This window comes from Cucumis sativus, chromosome 6 (genome assembly GCF_000004075.3).
Source record: "Cucumis sativus cultivar 9930 chromosome 6, Cucumber_9930_V3, whole genome shotgun sequence".
NCBI lineage: Eukaryota > Viridiplantae > Streptophyta > Magnoliopsida > Cucurbitales > Cucurbitaceae > Cucumis > Cucumis sativus.
In genome coordinates, this window is record NC_026660.2 from 27,433,868 (window position 1) to 27,449,677 (window position 15,810).

The 15,810-nt window shown below is 36.3% G+C and overlaps 4 protein-coding genes across 4 annotated transcripts; 3 read left to right on the forward strand and 1 right to left on the reverse strand.

Annotated features, from left to right (window-relative positions):
* The first annotated feature begins 599 nt into the window (after positions 1-599).
* On the forward strand, positions 600-5,568 carry LOC101222171. The gene is made up of 4 exons (XM_004143473.3): positions 600-971; positions 1,818-2,584; positions 3,020-3,448; positions 5,017-5,568. The coding sequence occupies exons 2-4, from the start codon at positions 1,822-1,824 to the stop codon at positions 5,190-5,192; spliced, it is 1,368 nt and encodes a 455-aa protein (XP_004143521.1). The 5' UTR covers positions 600-971; positions 1,818-1,821; the 3' UTR covers positions 5,193-5,568.
* Positions 5,569-6,695: 1,127 nt separating this feature from the next.
* On the forward strand, positions 6,696-9,552 carry LOC101222408 (mannan endo-1,4-beta-mannosidase 7). Its single transcript, XM_004143474.3, has 5 exons — positions 6,696-7,604; positions 7,681-7,875; positions 8,011-8,133; positions 8,330-8,532; positions 8,693-9,552. The coding sequence occupies exons 1-5, from the start codon at positions 7,299-7,301 to the stop codon at positions 9,120-9,122; spliced, it is 1,257 nt and encodes a 418-aa protein (XP_004143522.1). The 5' UTR covers positions 6,696-7,298; the 3' UTR covers positions 9,123-9,552.
* A 267-nt stretch (positions 9,553-9,819) lies between these two features.
* Positions 9,820-12,770, reverse strand: LOC101223122 (lipid phosphate phosphatase epsilon 1, chloroplastic). The gene is made up of 4 exons (XM_004143477.3): positions 12,185-12,770; positions 11,386-11,611; positions 10,530-10,603; positions 9,820-10,169 (listed from the first exon to the last, which is right to left on the reverse strand). Exons 1-4 carry the CDS (start codon positions 12,542-12,544, stop codon positions 9,942-9,944), a joined length of 888 nt encoding a protein of 295 aa, XP_004143525.1. The 5' UTR covers positions 12,545-12,770; the 3' UTR covers positions 9,820-9,941.
* A 2,074-nt stretch (positions 12,771-14,844) lies between these two features.
* On the forward strand, positions 14,845-15,546 carry LOC105436032. The gene has a single exon (XM_011660192.1). The coding sequence runs from the start codon at positions 14,845-14,847 to the stop codon at positions 15,544-15,546; it is 702 nt and encodes a 233-aa protein (XP_011658494.1).
* The last annotated feature ends 264 nt before the right edge of the window (positions 15,547-15,810 follow it).

Here is a 15,810-nt window from a genome sequence, read left to right on the forward strand (position 1 = left end):
TTGAATAATTTTATTATAGTTTGTAAATAGCTACAATTTTTTTACATTTTAAAAAAGAGCTAGAAATGGAGTTTCTAATAATTTTGCACAGTTATATTTGTGAACTAAAATAATAGTCTAATTTTTAAAAATGTAGAGTATAATTGGATAAAATAGAAAAGACCAGAAATTGGGAAATCAAAATGAAGTAATTCTATTAGAAAAGAAAAGAATTATGGAAAGAGAAAGGAGGGAAGGAATATGAAAATCCACAAACAGAGTGGTAGTGACCGAAGAGAAACAAAATTAAGGGAGGCACACTTTTCAAAGAAGAAGAGGAGGAAATCTACAATCAATCAAGAAACGACACCGTATTGCATGGTTCCTCGTTTGCTTTCTAAAATATGTACACAGTGTAGAAGGAGTAGAGGAAGTAGGGCCTTGTTTAGACGACACGTTGGGAAAAAAGGGAAAAAAAAGGGGAAAGGTAATGCGAAAACTCCAAAACATTCTGGCGTGGAGTGATGTTTCCAAAGAGCGGGGAAGGGTAACTGCGACATTTCAACACGGATGAGTGGCACGAGCAAAAAGGGCAAAAAGGAGATAGAAAAGAAGTTTGTTCGATTTTAAAAGAAGAGAGAGGATACCTAAATTAAATAAACAAAATAAAGGGTTTCAAATATTTGCGGAGAAGGTGACTGCGTGTGAGACAAGGCGAAGAGGAAGAGGCGGTCGTTTCGACCCTCAAAAAAAAAAAACTTGGAGAGGGGAATTTCAATTTCTCTCTTTCTCTCTCTCTTCAACTCCTTCCCATTTATCTTCATCCTCTTTTTATCAAGGACGGGGAAGAGTCTACACAAATGGAATCCATACTCTGAAATGGGACTTTCTCTTCTCTTTATCAGCTTATCGTCGACTCCTCCCCGATCCTCTGCTTTCCTTCTTCCCTCTTGCGCCTAGGGTTTTTCACCCCCACCTCCTTCTTTGTTGAGGTATGTTCTGTTCTGTTCTGGGTTTTTGTTTTTGTTTCAATCTCAGGGATTTTGTTCGATTTATGGAGAATCTTGATTTGGGATTTTTTATAATCTTTTTTTCTTTTTTCTTTTTGGGGTTTGAGGGGTTGGGTGTGCGCGCCATCTGAAAATCCTTGATGGGTTTTATTGGGATTTCTTTTTTCTTCTTTTAATTTTAAGTTTTCGTACAATTTCTTTTTTTTTTTTTGGGGGGGGGGGGGGGGGGTCTTTGTTTTGAATTGAAACCTTCTCATGTTTGGTTGGAGGTTGAGCTTTGTGATTTTTTTTTTCGAATTTATTGGGTTTGATTTCTTTTTCTTTTTCCATTTAGATTTGTTTTTGGTGTGATTACTTTGTGCAATAACTAGTTATTAAGATGTTCTTTATGGCTGATTAGCTATGATTTTCTATTTGAATTCTTTTAATTTCAGGGTTTTGTTTTTTTGTTTTAATTTTATAGAAAAGATTTGACTGAATAGGACTATTGTGGGATGTGTTTACTTTAGCCTTTTTTTTTATATTGTTTTTAAAATAGTGTAATTTGATTGATGTTTTGGCATCACTTTATCAATGTTTTTTAAAATTTGGCTGAATGGGATGAGGTGTGGTTACTTTAACAATATTTTTTGTTATAAATTAGTGCAGTTCGATTGAGGTCTTGACATTACTCAAGCAATGGTTTGTACATTGTTTTTTAAAATTTGGCTGAATGGGACTATTATGGGATGTGTTTACTGTAGTAATGTTGTGTTTTAAATTAGTGCAATTCAATCCGGGTCTTGGCATTATGTATACTAACTGGTTTTGGTGCATCTTCGAATGCAGAATCATGCCGACATTCACTACAATTGCATTGGACAGGTTGTTAGAACCTGGAACTACGAAATCTATTGATAAGTCCCTTCCTAAACCTAAGCCTGCTTTGACCTTTAACCGTGCTCCAAGCTCGAAGTTGGAGAGGAGGAATAGCACATCAGTTGCTGATAGAAAAGTTCAGCGGCCTCAAATAAAGCCAGCACTCTATACCACCCCCGAGGCAACTCCTCTTCCGGATTCACCATCTTCCTTCCCTCCTTCCCCTTATATTGTAAATCACAAGCGACGTGGGCCTCGTCTCTTGAAGAGTTTCTCTGAGGATGATGTCTCTCGTAAAAAGAAGAATGATAAGGATGTAGGAAATGGGAGCGTGAAGGGTTCTGATGGCAGTGATGTAAAATTGACTGAGGGTGCTTCTGTCACTGTTAACACACCTATTCCAGACAAAGATGGAGACAGAAATGGTCTAGATTGTGCTAGTAGTAGTAGTGTCGGTGAAAATGGGTGTGTTGGTGGTGATCATGGTGCTACAGCCGTTCAACTAGTAAGCAGTCACAATAATCATGAAAGCAGTATAATGACAAGTAATGGTATTGCTCAGGAAAAGGATTCATTGAAGGTTGTGTCAAATTCAGAAAGTACTGGAGATAATGAAGACTTCTTTGATCCACATGATTCTTTGAGTGTTGCAAGTAACACAGATGGAGAGGATAATGGTTTTGAACGTTCAGCTAAGTTTGGTACTCCTATGGGTGAATTTTATGATGCTTGGGAAGGTAAGTATGGGTCTTTGAATTGAAAATATTATTCTGGCATATATTTCTTGATCCCAATAGTTTATTCTACAGATTGCTCGGGCCTCTTAATTAGGCAATTTACTTGTTGGTTGTTGGTACTTCATTTGTCATTGTTCAAAAATTGTTTTGGACTTTTATAGTGCAATAAACTTTCTTTTTTCATTATTCATTTTTTAATGTTGTAGAATCTAATGTAACTGGGTCAGTCATTGTATGAAAGTCATTGTGGTTAAGTTGGACTATTAGATATTCTATGATGAAATATAGAGATCATGCTAGGTGAAAGATTGGGTATGGGATGAAATGTTGAATTTTTTTTTTTTTATATATGTGTTGCCTTTGAACTACTTGCATAAATTATGATTGCTAGCTTGAATTCAACTTCAACACTAATGTCCTAGTTTTTTTCTGCAGAGCTTTCCTCTGAAGGGGTGCTACAACCATCTATTTCTGATACTGAACCCGATCTACGTGAAATGAGACTATTGATGGAAATAGAGAAACGAAAGCAGGCTGAGGAAGCACTGAATAAATTGCAGTGCCAGTGGCAGAGGCTTAGAGCACGGTTATTGCTTGTAGGATTGACCCTCCCTTCAGATCCCACAGTAGCCACAGAAGAGAAGCAGTTAGATTCTGACCCTGCTGAAGAATTGTGCCAACAAGTTAATCTTGCCAGGTTCGTGTCAGAATCTATTGGGAAGGGTATAGCGAGGGCAGAGGTGGAGACTGAGATGGAGGCGCAGCTTGAAGTCAAGAATTTTGAGATCGCTCGATTGCTGGACCGGCTCCATTACTATGAGGCAGTGAATCATGAAATGTCCCAGAGGAATCAAGAAGCTGTAGGTAAGAAATCTGTAAACCTTGATTTATTTATTTATTTATTTATTGATAGAAACAACTACATTCATTGAGAAAAAGTTAAAGAATACGCATTCAAAAACCAAGCCCACATAAAAAACCCCTAAAGAAAGAGTTTCCAACTAGGTAAGATATTGCCAAGAAAGTAACTATAAAAAGTCGAAACTAAAACCCAAAGTGAAACATGATACGTCACCAACTATTAAACCTTGCTAGGGTTTCTCTCTGCACCCGGAACACTATTGTTCCTGTCTCCCTGAAGATCCACAATAAAGCCCACACCTATGTGAACCAAATAAAACACACGATCTTTTCCTTTGGAAGGAGCAAAATACCTTGATTGTTATTTGTAATTTCAATCACTCAATGTTGGTACCTTGACCTCCCTCTCTCTATTATTTTAAGGGTGGTTGCTGTTGAGGGGTTCGTTATATTGTGTGTTTAATTTCTTTATGTTTAATGACTTTTACTCTGTTTCTTGGACCTCTTACCCACTTGCCAAGTTGCTACTGTATCGAACTTCGAACTTCTTTCTAATATATAGAGAGAAATAGTAAGCGATTAGGTTACTGTAATGACTGGATTAGAATTTTTATGCATATAATTAAAGGCTTCCAATTAAGAGGCGCATGAGAGTAACAATTATTAACAAGGAGGCGTGGTTCTTCTTTCTTAGTCATTCTTACATGCAAAGTTAGGGATGAAGGCCTGTAACGATGGAAATGATTATTAGTTAGGAAGAAGCGTGTTTTATCATAGGATTATTCTTACATGCAAAGTAAGGGATGAAGGCCTCGGCCAGTCATTGGATTCCACTTAGTTGACATGATCACACGTTCCACTCAGAAGATGCAACTATTTCAAACAGTGTCCATGATTAGTGAAGCTTATATTATCAAAAGAAAGTTGTAGTCTGTGGTTGACCTGATGTACTTCCAGAAACAATGCAAATGCAGTGAACAGATCAAAGATTACTGTTGTCTACTGTTGACAAATTTCTTATGACCATTCTGAATATTCCAGTATTAGTTTAAGGCGTGATCCACTGGTAGCGATGCATGTTTCACAGTTTGTTCCCTTGTATCGACTTGCAAGTTCAACTGAAATAATGGATCTCAAAGGAACGTAACAACAAAGTACTTGTATGTAAATCTTCAACCAGTTCTACTTTATTTCCATGGATACTAGAGGGGTCCTTGTTCCAATTAGTTGTGGGTTGTCAAAAATGTGCAAGTGCGTCAAGCTATATAAGCTCATTGGCAGGAGTTCCACTGGGTGTAGGTCTAGATGTAGAGCAGGATTCCTTTAGATCCGTTGGTTCCTTTACATCCCATTGTCCTTCCATTTGGTCTTGATGTTTTTTTTTTTCTGTCATAAATTGTTAAGTGAAGCATTAAAAAAAGTAATCAAACGGTGGTGAATAAGATCTTCTTTCCATAAATTATTCCTGGACCACGTGATCTACCTCTTTAAGCTTCAGTTCTCTGTTCTAGTTATGCGTGGAATGGTCTGTACTGCTGGTTAAGCTTTGTCTGTGTTTATTTGGTTGTCAGATTTAGCACGGCGCGAAAGGTTAAGAAGGAAAAGGAGGCAGAGATGGATCTGGGGTTCGGTTGCCACTGCAATCACACTTGGCACTGCAGTCTTAACTTGGTCGTACCTTCCATCGGGGAAAGATTTGCCATCCAGCAACAATTCGAAGTCCGAGCATGATGATGTAACAGATTGATAAATGCTGACACAAGACTTAGCTTATGTACCGTGTTATAGAAAGGAAAAATAAAAGGAGCTATACAGCCAATCATACATGTGGTGTAATGTTGATATCAAATGTTGCTTTTGTCAGAAGTATTCTCTTCCCCAAGGTATAGTTCTTATAAATCGTCGGCCCCTATAATTTAAAGGTGGAAGGGGTTGATTCTTGATATTCTTTTCTTCTTTTTTCAAGATCTAACAGGGTTATAACACCTGAAATTTTGGCAATGTCATGCAATGAATGATATACAGTCTGTTTACTGCTAACTGTAGTTGAATTATTTCTTTGAGCATCAAATATTTGAAGAGAGGGCTTGGAACTCTCTAATGAAGTCTCTGAGTAATGCTCTTATCAAATTTCTTCTTAGGATAATATCTGAGTTTGATGGCATGGTGTGGATGTATCAACTAAGCTTTTAATGTTTGCAGATTGATGCATTAAATTGGTGTTTTGTTCAGTTCATTGAAGGTTGGGGACTGGCTTCATGCCTTGTTAGCATGTAAGTGGGCCCTTTTAGGTCCATTTTTCTTGAATTGACCTTTCAATTTATTAAAAAATTTCAAACTTGACAAGGCAAAAGTTCGATGCAATTGAACATGTACTGTTAAAGTTGATAAAAATAAAAGCTAATTTGAAAACAAATCAAACATTGCATTGGCATTGGCATTTTGTAAATCTTTAAAAATGCTTGTTCGACTAAATTCTAAGTACGTGCCTCTCACCTTTTTATCACATATTCTCCAATACCAATTCACGGAATAGGATTCGCCTTCGAGATGCTTCCTCAGTGAAATGGTGGTTATCGGTTTCAAATTAACACATTTTCCATACTTAAAAAAGTTAAATAATTCATACTTAAAGTGATGAAAATCATGTTCGTTACTTCAAAACTACTCCATCTAATATTTGAATTTGATGTATTGTCTTGGTCATAAGCTTTTCAACACAATTTTATCAAGTTTACTGTAGAATTTGAAAGATTGAAGATCTGGAGTAATTTAAAGATTGGATGAAAGTGATTTTTGCTGTCATATATATGAGGCCTGAATTAGGCCTAAGCCCATGAAAAGTGGTTGGTTAGAGAGACGAAGCCCAAAAGAAGAAAGTAGGTATGAAAAAGATAAGATATGGTCGGAGTGGTGGGGAAGAATTAGAGTGGGAGGCTGTACTGTGAACAATTAAAACCATCACACTTGTCTCCTTCCGTAGATTGCGCCTAAGATTTTCCCATTTAAAGACTAATCTTTCTCCATTTTCAACCTTCTATAACACTTTTTCAGTGATAAAGTTTCAATTTTCATACCAAAATTTCATGAAATGGGAAACTTTCAATCTTCCCAACCCCAATTGAAATAATGAGCTATAATAACAAAAAATGTGAAATAGTGACCAAGGATGAAGAAATCTTCATGGAGGGGAGTGAAATAATGATGGCACCTGTTGAGGACTCTGTTTCACTGCTGGGAAAATGTGGGTCAGCCCATTTTTCAGAAATCTCCAAAGTGTTTGCGTCAATTGCCGTGTCCACCAAAGAGATCTGCCTTTAATGTGATTTAACATTGTTTCCATTCTTGTACTATCTTCTCTACCAAATTTTTTGTCGGTAGGAGGGTTAGAGTTTGATTAGAACCCGATTCAGGTATAAATTGGCCTAAATTGTCCAAATTGGAAGTCCAAATATGCTAATGCCTGCAATCAATGCATAATCATAGATTGAAAAGTGTAACAGTCAAATTTCAATGAAAATAAGACAATCGAGCGTCTTCCACTAAGATTTCTCAACGCCTGCAATTTCCCATCTTTGGTTTCTTTTCCTTTTCCTTTTCTCTTTTTGTGGGGCTCATCAAAAAGTAACCTTGCTATTTAGTTAAGAGAATAGAGAGGGTGAGGAATGATACCATCTTCACTCCACCGGTGACTGTAGTTTTTTAGTTGTCTTTATATTGCTTTTCTAGCGGTTGATAAGAAGACAAATTCTCAGCTTCTAATAAAGCTAACTGCTCAAACATCATTCTTCATTTATGCTCAGAAAGTAACCAAAGCTCTTCCATTCTCATTGGTAGCACAGGAAGAACAGATATGAAGCTTTGGGTTTTGGCTCTGTTGCTGGCTATTTTCATCCATGGGGTTGCAGGAGGAGATGGTTTTGTCAGAACTGGAAGAACTCGTTTTCTGTTGAATGGAAGTCCTTACTATGCAAATGGCTTCAATGCCTACTGGTTGATGTATGTTGCTTCCGATCCATCTCAGAGGTCGAAGGTCTCCGCTGTGTTTCGTGAAGCCTCGAGCCATGGTCTTACGGTTGCAAGAACTTGGGCTTTTAGTGATGGTGGATATAGACCTCTTCAATATTCCCCTGGAAATTACAATGAACAAATGTTTCAGGTATTTCAGGATTCAGGCCAACTGTTTTCTGTCTGTTATCTATTATGTTTGCTTTATTTAACTTTCTCTTTCACAGGGGATGGACTTTGTTGTAGCTGAGGCCAGAAGGTTTGGAATCAAGCTGATATTGAGCTTAGTTAACAACTACGAAAACTTTGGAGGAAAAAAACAGTATGTAAATTGGGCAAGAAGTAAGGGGCAGTACCTAAATTCTGATGATGATTTCTTCAGAAACCCAGTTGTGAAGGGATTCTACAAGAATCATATCAGAGTAAGATAAATTGCCAACTTTTTTTTTCCTTTTTCTTTCGGTTATTTATAGAATGAAAGAAGTAAAGGAGACAGGGACCCTGAAATTTATGTCTGGCAATTTGTCGATTCTAAGTCTCATTTCATGTTTCTTCAGACCGTTCTTAACAGATACAACAGGTTCACCACAATTCATTACAAGGATGATCCAACAATAATGGCTTGGGAGCTTATGAATGAGCCTAGATGCACATCAGACCCATCCGGAAGGACAATCCAGGTGAGTTGTAGCTTTCCCCCTTAACGGATCTGAGATGTAGCTAATGCATTTATTGTATCAGAAAAAGCTTCTTTGAAGCTCAATTGCTGTCATTATCCAGGAATTAATATGCTCTATTCCATCAGAAGGACAGATGTCTTATGTTTTAATAGTTCATCTGATGAAATCTTTAAAGCTTACACTGTTTTAAATATAGGCTTGGATTATGGAAATGGCTTCCTTCGTGAAGTCCATTGATAGAAACCACTTGCTGGAAGCTGGTTTAGAAGGATTCTATGGACACTCATCACCACAGAGAATGAGACTCAACCCAGGTTTCAACATTGGTACAGACTTCATAGCAAACAACAGAATCCCTGGCATTGATTTTGCAACTCTTCATTCCTACCCTGATCAATGGTGAGTAAATCACCCTTGTCTACTTCATAGCTACAAAATCTTGAATGTTATATGACGTTTCCATTACATGGGTTTACCTATCTGATTCACTATAGAAGAGTTTAAGAGCTAAAACCAATCTAAGAGGGTTCTAATAAAATTTCTGGATTCAAACTCATAGGTTATCAAGCTCAAATGATCAATACCAGCTTTCATTCTTAAACAATTGGATTTCAACACACATACAAGATGCAGAGTCCATTCTACGTAAACCAATCCTGCTCACAGAATTTGGAAAATCATGGAAAGTTCCAGGTTACAGCACAAACGAAAGAGACCTTCTATTCAACACAGTATACTCCAAAATATACGCATCGGCGAGAAGGGGAGGCGCCGCCGCCGGAGGCCTATTCTGGCAGCTACTGACGGAAGGAATGGATTCTTTTCGCGATGGATACGAAATAATTCTGAGCCAAAACCCTTCAACGGCGAACGTGATTACTCAACAATCTCGAAGACTGTATCAAATCAGAAGGATTTATGCTAGAATGCGAAATATCGAGAGGTGGAAGAGGGCAAGGGCGGCAAGGGGGAGACGAATAGGAAATTGAGAAGAGAAAAGAACTTAGTTGCAAAATGGACAATCTGGGGTTGTGCTTTAATGGCGGATAAAGAGGATACTGGGGAAGGGTTTCTGTCTTTGAGATGAATCGTTCTTTCGTCCAGGAAGAAAGCTGAGACTTTTTTTTTTGGTGTGGTTTTTGATGTGGGGTTCGCAAGTTCTTATAGATATAAGTATAAATCATATAAAAGAAAGAAACTGAAAGTAGGATCAAAGGAAATGAGTTTGATGGAGTTGGGTATGAATGGCTACTTGACTCCAAATTTCATACACACAATGTCGTTTGCTGGTTTGTGATTGTGTTTTTAGTATTGTAACTTAAAATCTAAGATATGTATTTACCATGAATGCTTTAATGCATTGTTATTAATTATGCTATATCTTAAGATATGATGTGAAGAAATTAACGTTTCAATAAATCCTTTTTCCTATCAAAGTCTAATATTTCTTAGGAGCTTAAGGAACTAAGCAATTCGTTTTGATTTCTACTCAGATTTCAAATCGAATTGGTTCGTTCGTTGGGTTTGCCTGACCCCAAGAGTTAGTCTACCTCTTCGCTCGTTCAGTTGCCACTCTGCTCTATCCCCTTCCATCTGCCACTGTCACTTCCATTCTTCGATCGGTTGGCTCTCTCTTGGATAAGTAAATCACCTAACTATATTGGACACAATTCTCATATCACCGCATAAAAGAAAAATGAAATCAACAATTGTATTAAATTATTCGAGCACCTGTTCACCTCGAGAAATGAGACGAAGAATCACATCCTACTGAAGCATGTAGGATAATAATGTACATGTAACTACAACTATTTTTCATCCTTGAACCAATTGTTAAAGACATATATAACAAAGCCTATACAGAATCCAGAAGCTCCCATGACCACAACAACTTGAACCCACAAATTTGCTGAAAAAGCTTCACTAACCACAGCCTTCCACAACAAATACCATAAAATGCCGAAGAAACCACCCAATACAGAACCTACCAAAACTTGGCTGATAGTGTGAAGCTTCTGCGAGACTCGTAGCCATGACTGTCAAATACAGGGGAGAAGAAAAGAAAATAAGAATCTAATCTTTTAACCATATTTTGTTTTTATAATCAACCAATAAGTTTGGTTTCTACTTTTAATTAGTAAATTGTTGGGAAGTGCTTGGACACAAGTAAGAGTTGACGAACATAGGTGATAGGACTAATTAAACACAATCACAGCGACTGCATTTATAGCTTAACAATTTGATGTAACTTGAGATTCTTTATGCCAAGCCTCAAATTAAACATTTAACCAAACCAAATTGCCATAACCTAGTAAGGACTACAGCTACAAAGTACAATACAGCCATTATCGTCAGCCAGCTTCAATTAAAAAGAGAAGATATGAGAATAAACTTACAAAGTATGAACCAAATATGAAGGAAAATCCACAGATAGACAATGATACTGCATTAACACCTAGCCATTCCACCGCTGCAGCAATATCAGACGTTAAAAATAAACTCCGATCAATTAAAGTCTTTGTAAATTAAATTTTGGATTACTAGTTTTAGAGGCCCAGAAGCACAAAAATGGGATACTAAGAAAACAATATGCTTGGTGCATGGATGAGGCTGGAATGTCAAGAAGAAAAAAAATTCTACAGAGTGACAACTCTTCCATTTGATCCCACAATCTTAAAAGTATAAAGATTGGATAATAATAAGTAAAAGGAGAAAAAGAGGAATATGGTGTAGGGGTCTTCTTGTTATTCTCAACCTAGGAAAGAAAAGAAATAGGTGGAGGATGCTATACCTATAAGGTTGAAATCACACTTCTAAGTTTTGGGTTCAAGTTCTTAGGTTGAGAACTTTACAACTTAAACTAGGCTGTCTCTCATGGTTGGCCTACAGTGAGTAAAGTTTTAATGGAGATTAATGGTGTGCCATGAGCATAATGCAAATAGTGAGGCTTTGATACTCTATTTATTAAAAAAAATGGTTAGGAAAATGCCCTAGAATTAGAAAATACTTGAACCATGTCTAACTGAAACATTCAATTAGATTATTTCACAAGTGCTTTGGAAGCTGAAGTCTTTCAAAAGTTTTTTGTACAACTTGATACCAAGAAGAAAGAACCAAAGCATGAATGTAGCATAGAAAGTCGTCCCCGACAATTAAACAGCGGAAGTTATAATAGGAGCAAGGCAAGCATTCTATCAACTTAAAACAGCGCCTTTCAAAATCGCTTGTTGCTTAATGATGTTAAGAAATTACCTGATAAGGCGACAAACAGGACAGTGAAGAATATAGATTGTGCATGAGAAGAGGGCATTCCAGGATCAGATCTCAATGTGGCAATAGGCCGCTCTTGGTTTAGTATCCTTTTCAGGACTATAGAAAGTACGGCATTAATAACAGATCCCATGGCGGTCCACAAAGCTTCGGCATCATGCCTCAAAAGAATTATACCAGCAAAAAGGGCAGCTACAAGCCACTTGCTCTGGAAAGAATCAACAATGTTACCAAACAATACAGCTACTCCCAAACTGACAAAGTTTGATCCTAAATGACCCAATTTGAAGTCGACAAAGTTCCAAACACTGCAGGAAAGTGGAAATATATGTTCAAGCATGACATTTCCTCAGAGTTTGTTGAATTTTGTGTTACTCCTATGCACTAACACTACGAGCAAAGTTAAAATGGAAGTGAGAACAACTGGTACCTTTAAAGTTGAGATACGATAAGTTTCAATGCCAATAAAGTACTAAATCGATTAAAAATAGGAAACATGTTGATACATCGTACGAATAAATCACCCATTTGGTAAAGATAAAAAGCAAAACCAATAGGATTAAGCACCCATACATAATAAACAAAGGGGGTGTATTAGATATACAGTGTACAAATCAACAAAGTCACCCAAGGTTTTGTTCAAGCATCAATTTGAAAAAATGATTCAAGGTAACAGATTAATCTCTAGACAGTGATTAAAAGGCCTATGAGGCTGCAACTGAGCTCAAACCAACACATACCCAAATCAAGAAGAAACGTGAAACTAATAAAATTTACAAACCAGCTTATTGAGTATAGCCTCCAGCCCACCAGCCGCATTCACAGGACGAAATTCAGAAGACCCATCAAAGAACGACTCTGTCTCTAAGCTTCTAAACCCCTCCTCTCCATTTCCACACCTAACAGAAGAAGAGGTTCTGGTCAATTCAGCCATGCCCCGACCTCTGTTCCGAAATAGAGCTTCCTTTGAGATAAACCCACGCAGGAAAACAAGATTCGAGGAAGGAAAATGAAGAGACGATGTGGGTTTAAGTGATTGAAGCTTAAAAATTCTATTGGAGGTAGTTTTGAAAGAAGGGTGCAAAGTGGCGGCGACTGAAAGCGGCATTTGGGTAATAATCCGAGAGGCTGTTAAAGGCATTATAAAGGAAGAAGAAGAAGAAAAGGGTTGAAATCAAGATTATGGGTTCCATAAATGGTGATTGTTAAAGAGGATGAGAAGAAGCATCTTGTACCGCCACAGCGTCTTGGACGATGTCTCATCGTGTGGACTGTGGTTGGCTTTCTTAATGAACACTTCGAAGGAACAAATTGTTAACAACCACTCGGCGGCTTATGTGCCCTTTACCAAATTCGTGGGATTCACAATGACATCAATTTTTTTTTCCAAAGAATTGACGTACTTGGCTGAAGCTCAAGGACAGCCACGGGCCCTACTAGTTTCTTCTATCAAGCAATAATGCGATATGAACGATAGCTCTAATTCAAATACAATTTGTGTAGCAAAAATATATATGATATTCACACACATGGACACAATTTTGTAAAAACTACTATACTATGCTCAGTTTACACACATTTCATGTACAATTTTTCTAAAACTAAAGTTTGTTCGGCCTACTGAATTTGTGAGATTCTACTCTTTCTTTGATCTAAAATGTTCTTCCATGACTTTAGAAAAGATTGATTTTATATATTTACACCTTTATTTCTGGCCTCCACCTTTCTCTAAAATATTTTAAAAAACAGCTTATAATAATTTTTGAAGCTTGGCTATTAAAATTAATAAATATTTAAGTGTAGTCCACCTTCATCACATTGCAATAAATAAATAAGTTAATTAAAAAAGTTTGTCATGTGAACAAACAGTTGGAGTAGATTAAAAAAATAGATTGCTCATTCAACTTTTAAATTTGTGTCTCATAAGTCCTTTTAGATTTTAAAATGTATACCATCTTTTTTAACTTTTATACTTTTTGACTGATTCACACCTAAAAAATACTTTAATTTATTTCTAGGCTTGCTTTCTTCATTTTTAAAATTTACTTTTAGATTTTTGTCTAATACGTCGTCGTGTTCTAAAATTTGCCTAATGATTTGATGTATATCTAAGCATTTCACAGTGGATAAATTATAATTACAATCAAAGATCCAATTTTTCACAAATAGTGTATCTAATAAGTTCTTCAATGTTTGAGTATAATAGAATGTTAACGTATTAATTATTTTCTTAAAAGATATTATTACAAAATTTTGAATTATTATTTTTTGCTTTATATTCAATAAATATGAAAATTTTAAATATAATAAAATGAACTTTAATATTTATAAACAATAGAAATCAACCTACACTCACACTCATAAACATAAATAAAAATTTATTATTAGTATCTATTGAATATAAAAATTTTCTATATTTATTAACTATTTTGTCCATTTTTGTTTATAATAATTCTCATGTTAGTACATCGGAAGTACTGGAGATAAGTAAAATTGAACTTTATGAAATGTCATCTCTTCCTCAACAAGAAAGTAATGTAATAAAATGAGATGCTCTTCTCTTTTAAGAAAGCAAACAAAAGGAAAAGAAAAAGAAGAAGAAGAAGAAGAAAAAAAGAGTGAACTGCAAAAAGTTTCTCCGGCAACCGCTTCCCATATATTCCCCTCAACTTTCCCTCACCGGAAATGAGAAAAGAAAGTTTCTTTCTATCACATTTAGCAAAAAGAGAATGACCTCTTTACTGCACACTCAGATATCACTCTAAAAAAAAGTTCGGAATAACATTACATCACATCTCAAAGTAATAAAAATTTCTAATTTTCAGTTGAGTTTCAACAAAAATATTAGAAGTATCTCATGTAAAAGAATTTCAAGAAATTCATGAACTTCAATCACTATAAAAGAAAGATGGCAGAGGGGGTTTGATTCTTATATTTGAGAGTAATAATTTTTAACCAAATTCTTTTTTAGTCCAAAGGTTCTCAAGATTTTGATGTTTTTTCTCCCTTATTTTTCTGCCCCTAGTAACGAGTTTTCTTTCTCTTTTGTAATATACTATATAGAAGTAATCGAGTTATTGTATATCTTATAAGATTATAAGGTCTATCATTCTCTTCCATGTGGAATCATGCATAGAAGAACTTATTTTATTCCTAGAACTAACAAAGCTTCCTTTGAAGTCTCTGAACTTCCCCCATGGCCTTACAAAGATAATCACAACCACCAACATAGAGCTTTTCCTAAAAGGAAAAAGAAGAGAAAAAAATACCCATTTGAAAAATTATTCTCATAAACTATTCAAAGAAAGTTCAAACCCGAAAAGAAAAAAGAAAAAAAAAAAAAGAAGAAGAAAGGAAGAAAGGAATCTCAGTGTTTTTCTCATGCTCTTTAAACCATAGTTTCTTTCAAGAAGACCTCAAATTGAAACTTTTCTCTTCACAATGAAAACAGTGGAAGTGAAAGCAATGGGAGTCTACAAACTTCTTCAAATCATGGTGAAAATTTTCCGATTCACAGAGGTTTTAGTGGCAATGGGTTTTCTCATCTGGACATTTAGCCGCCTCCCTTTAGTCCTCAGAGTTTCGAGCGATTTCATTTCTCAAATCTCCAACTATTTTACAAGCCCTGTTTTCGGCTTCATACTCTGCAACATCATTATCGTCTCTCTTATTGCCAAACCCCACAATTTCTCCTGCGGGAAAATAAACAGTGACAAAAATGTCGAAACTGTGCTCTTTAATGAACTTGTTGAAGACGGGGCCGTTACGTCTCTGTCTTTGGCTGGGAGTGAGCCAAATGGACGGCTCTGCTCTGATACTGAGCAAGAGGAGATCGCCTATGAAGACAAAGAGGTGATCTCAGAGGTGACCTCGACTCAGACGGCGGTATTTAGCGAAAAAATGGAGGATTTCGGTTTGGAATCTGAGAAACTGAAGCTGTTATGGAGGGAATACGGTGGAGGAGAGTTGCGACGGGTAAAAGCAGAGGAGGAAGCGATTTGGGGAGGTGGGGTTTCGAGGGAAGGTGTAGGGAACGGGGAGGAGCTGAGTAATAAGGAATTTGAGCGAAGGATTGATGCGTTCATTGCAAGAGAGTTGAGGTTTCGGTGGGAAGAATCAGGTGCCGTCGTCCTCCGAAATTAAATTACGGTTTGAATGTAACGAATAGATTGTAAATAAATAAATTGATGTTCTTACCCTTTGAACAAAATTTCTCTTGGATGGATGGTCGCATTTTTTAAAATTAATTCAACTTATAACTTCTCTACATTTCCTTATCTAATTTCTACAAATGTTTCAGAAAGCATTAAGAAAAACATAGTGATGCATTTAATACCATTGGATTAGGTTTGTTACCATAGGAGGTGAAATTTTGATGGTTATTGTTATTAATAAAAGTTATATAAA

Excerpts from the sequence above, each read along its gene's own strand:
- LOC101222171 (XM_004143473.3), top strand. The coding sequence starts at position 1,822 with ATGCCGACATTCACTACAATTGCATTGGACAGGTTGTTAGAACCTGGA. Across the intron at positions 2,585-3,019 it reads ATTTTATGATGCTTGGGAAG|AGCTTTCCTCTGAAGGGGTG; the intron begins GTAAGTATGGGT and ends TTTTTTCTGCAG. Across the intron at positions 3,449-5,016 it reads GAGGAATCAAGAAGCTGTAG|ATTTAGCACGGCGCGAAAGG; the intron begins GTAAGAAATCTG and ends TTTGGTTGTCAG.
- LOC101222408 (XM_004143474.3), top strand. The coding sequence starts at position 7,299 with ATGAAGCTTTGGGTTTTGGCTCTGTTGCTGGCTATTTTCATCCATGGG. Across the intron at positions 7,605-7,680 it reads ACAATGAACAAATGTTTCAG|GGGATGGACTTTGTTGTAGC; the intron begins GTATTTCAGGAT and ends TCTCTTTCACAG. Across the intron at positions 8,134-8,329 it reads CATCCGGAAGGACAATCCAG|GCTTGGATTATGGAAATGGC; the intron begins GTGAGTTGTAGC and ends TTTTAAATATAG.
- LOC105436032 (XM_011660192.1), top strand. The coding sequence starts at position 14,845 with ATGAAAACAGTGGAAGTGAAAGCAATGGGAGTCTACAAACTTCTTCAA.
- LOC101223122 (XM_004143477.3), bottom strand. The coding sequence starts at position 12,544 with ATGCCTTTAACAGCCTCTCGGATTATTACCCAAATGCCGCTTTCAGTC. Across the intron at positions 10,604-11,385 it reads CCTGTTTGTCGCCTTATCAG|CGGTGGAATGGCTAGGTGTT; the intron begins GTAATTTCTTAA and ends ATATTGCTGCAG. Across the intron at positions 10,170-10,529 it reads TCATATTTGGTTCATACTTT|TCATGGCTACGAGTCTCGCA; the intron begins GTAAGTTTATTC and ends TGTATTTGACAG.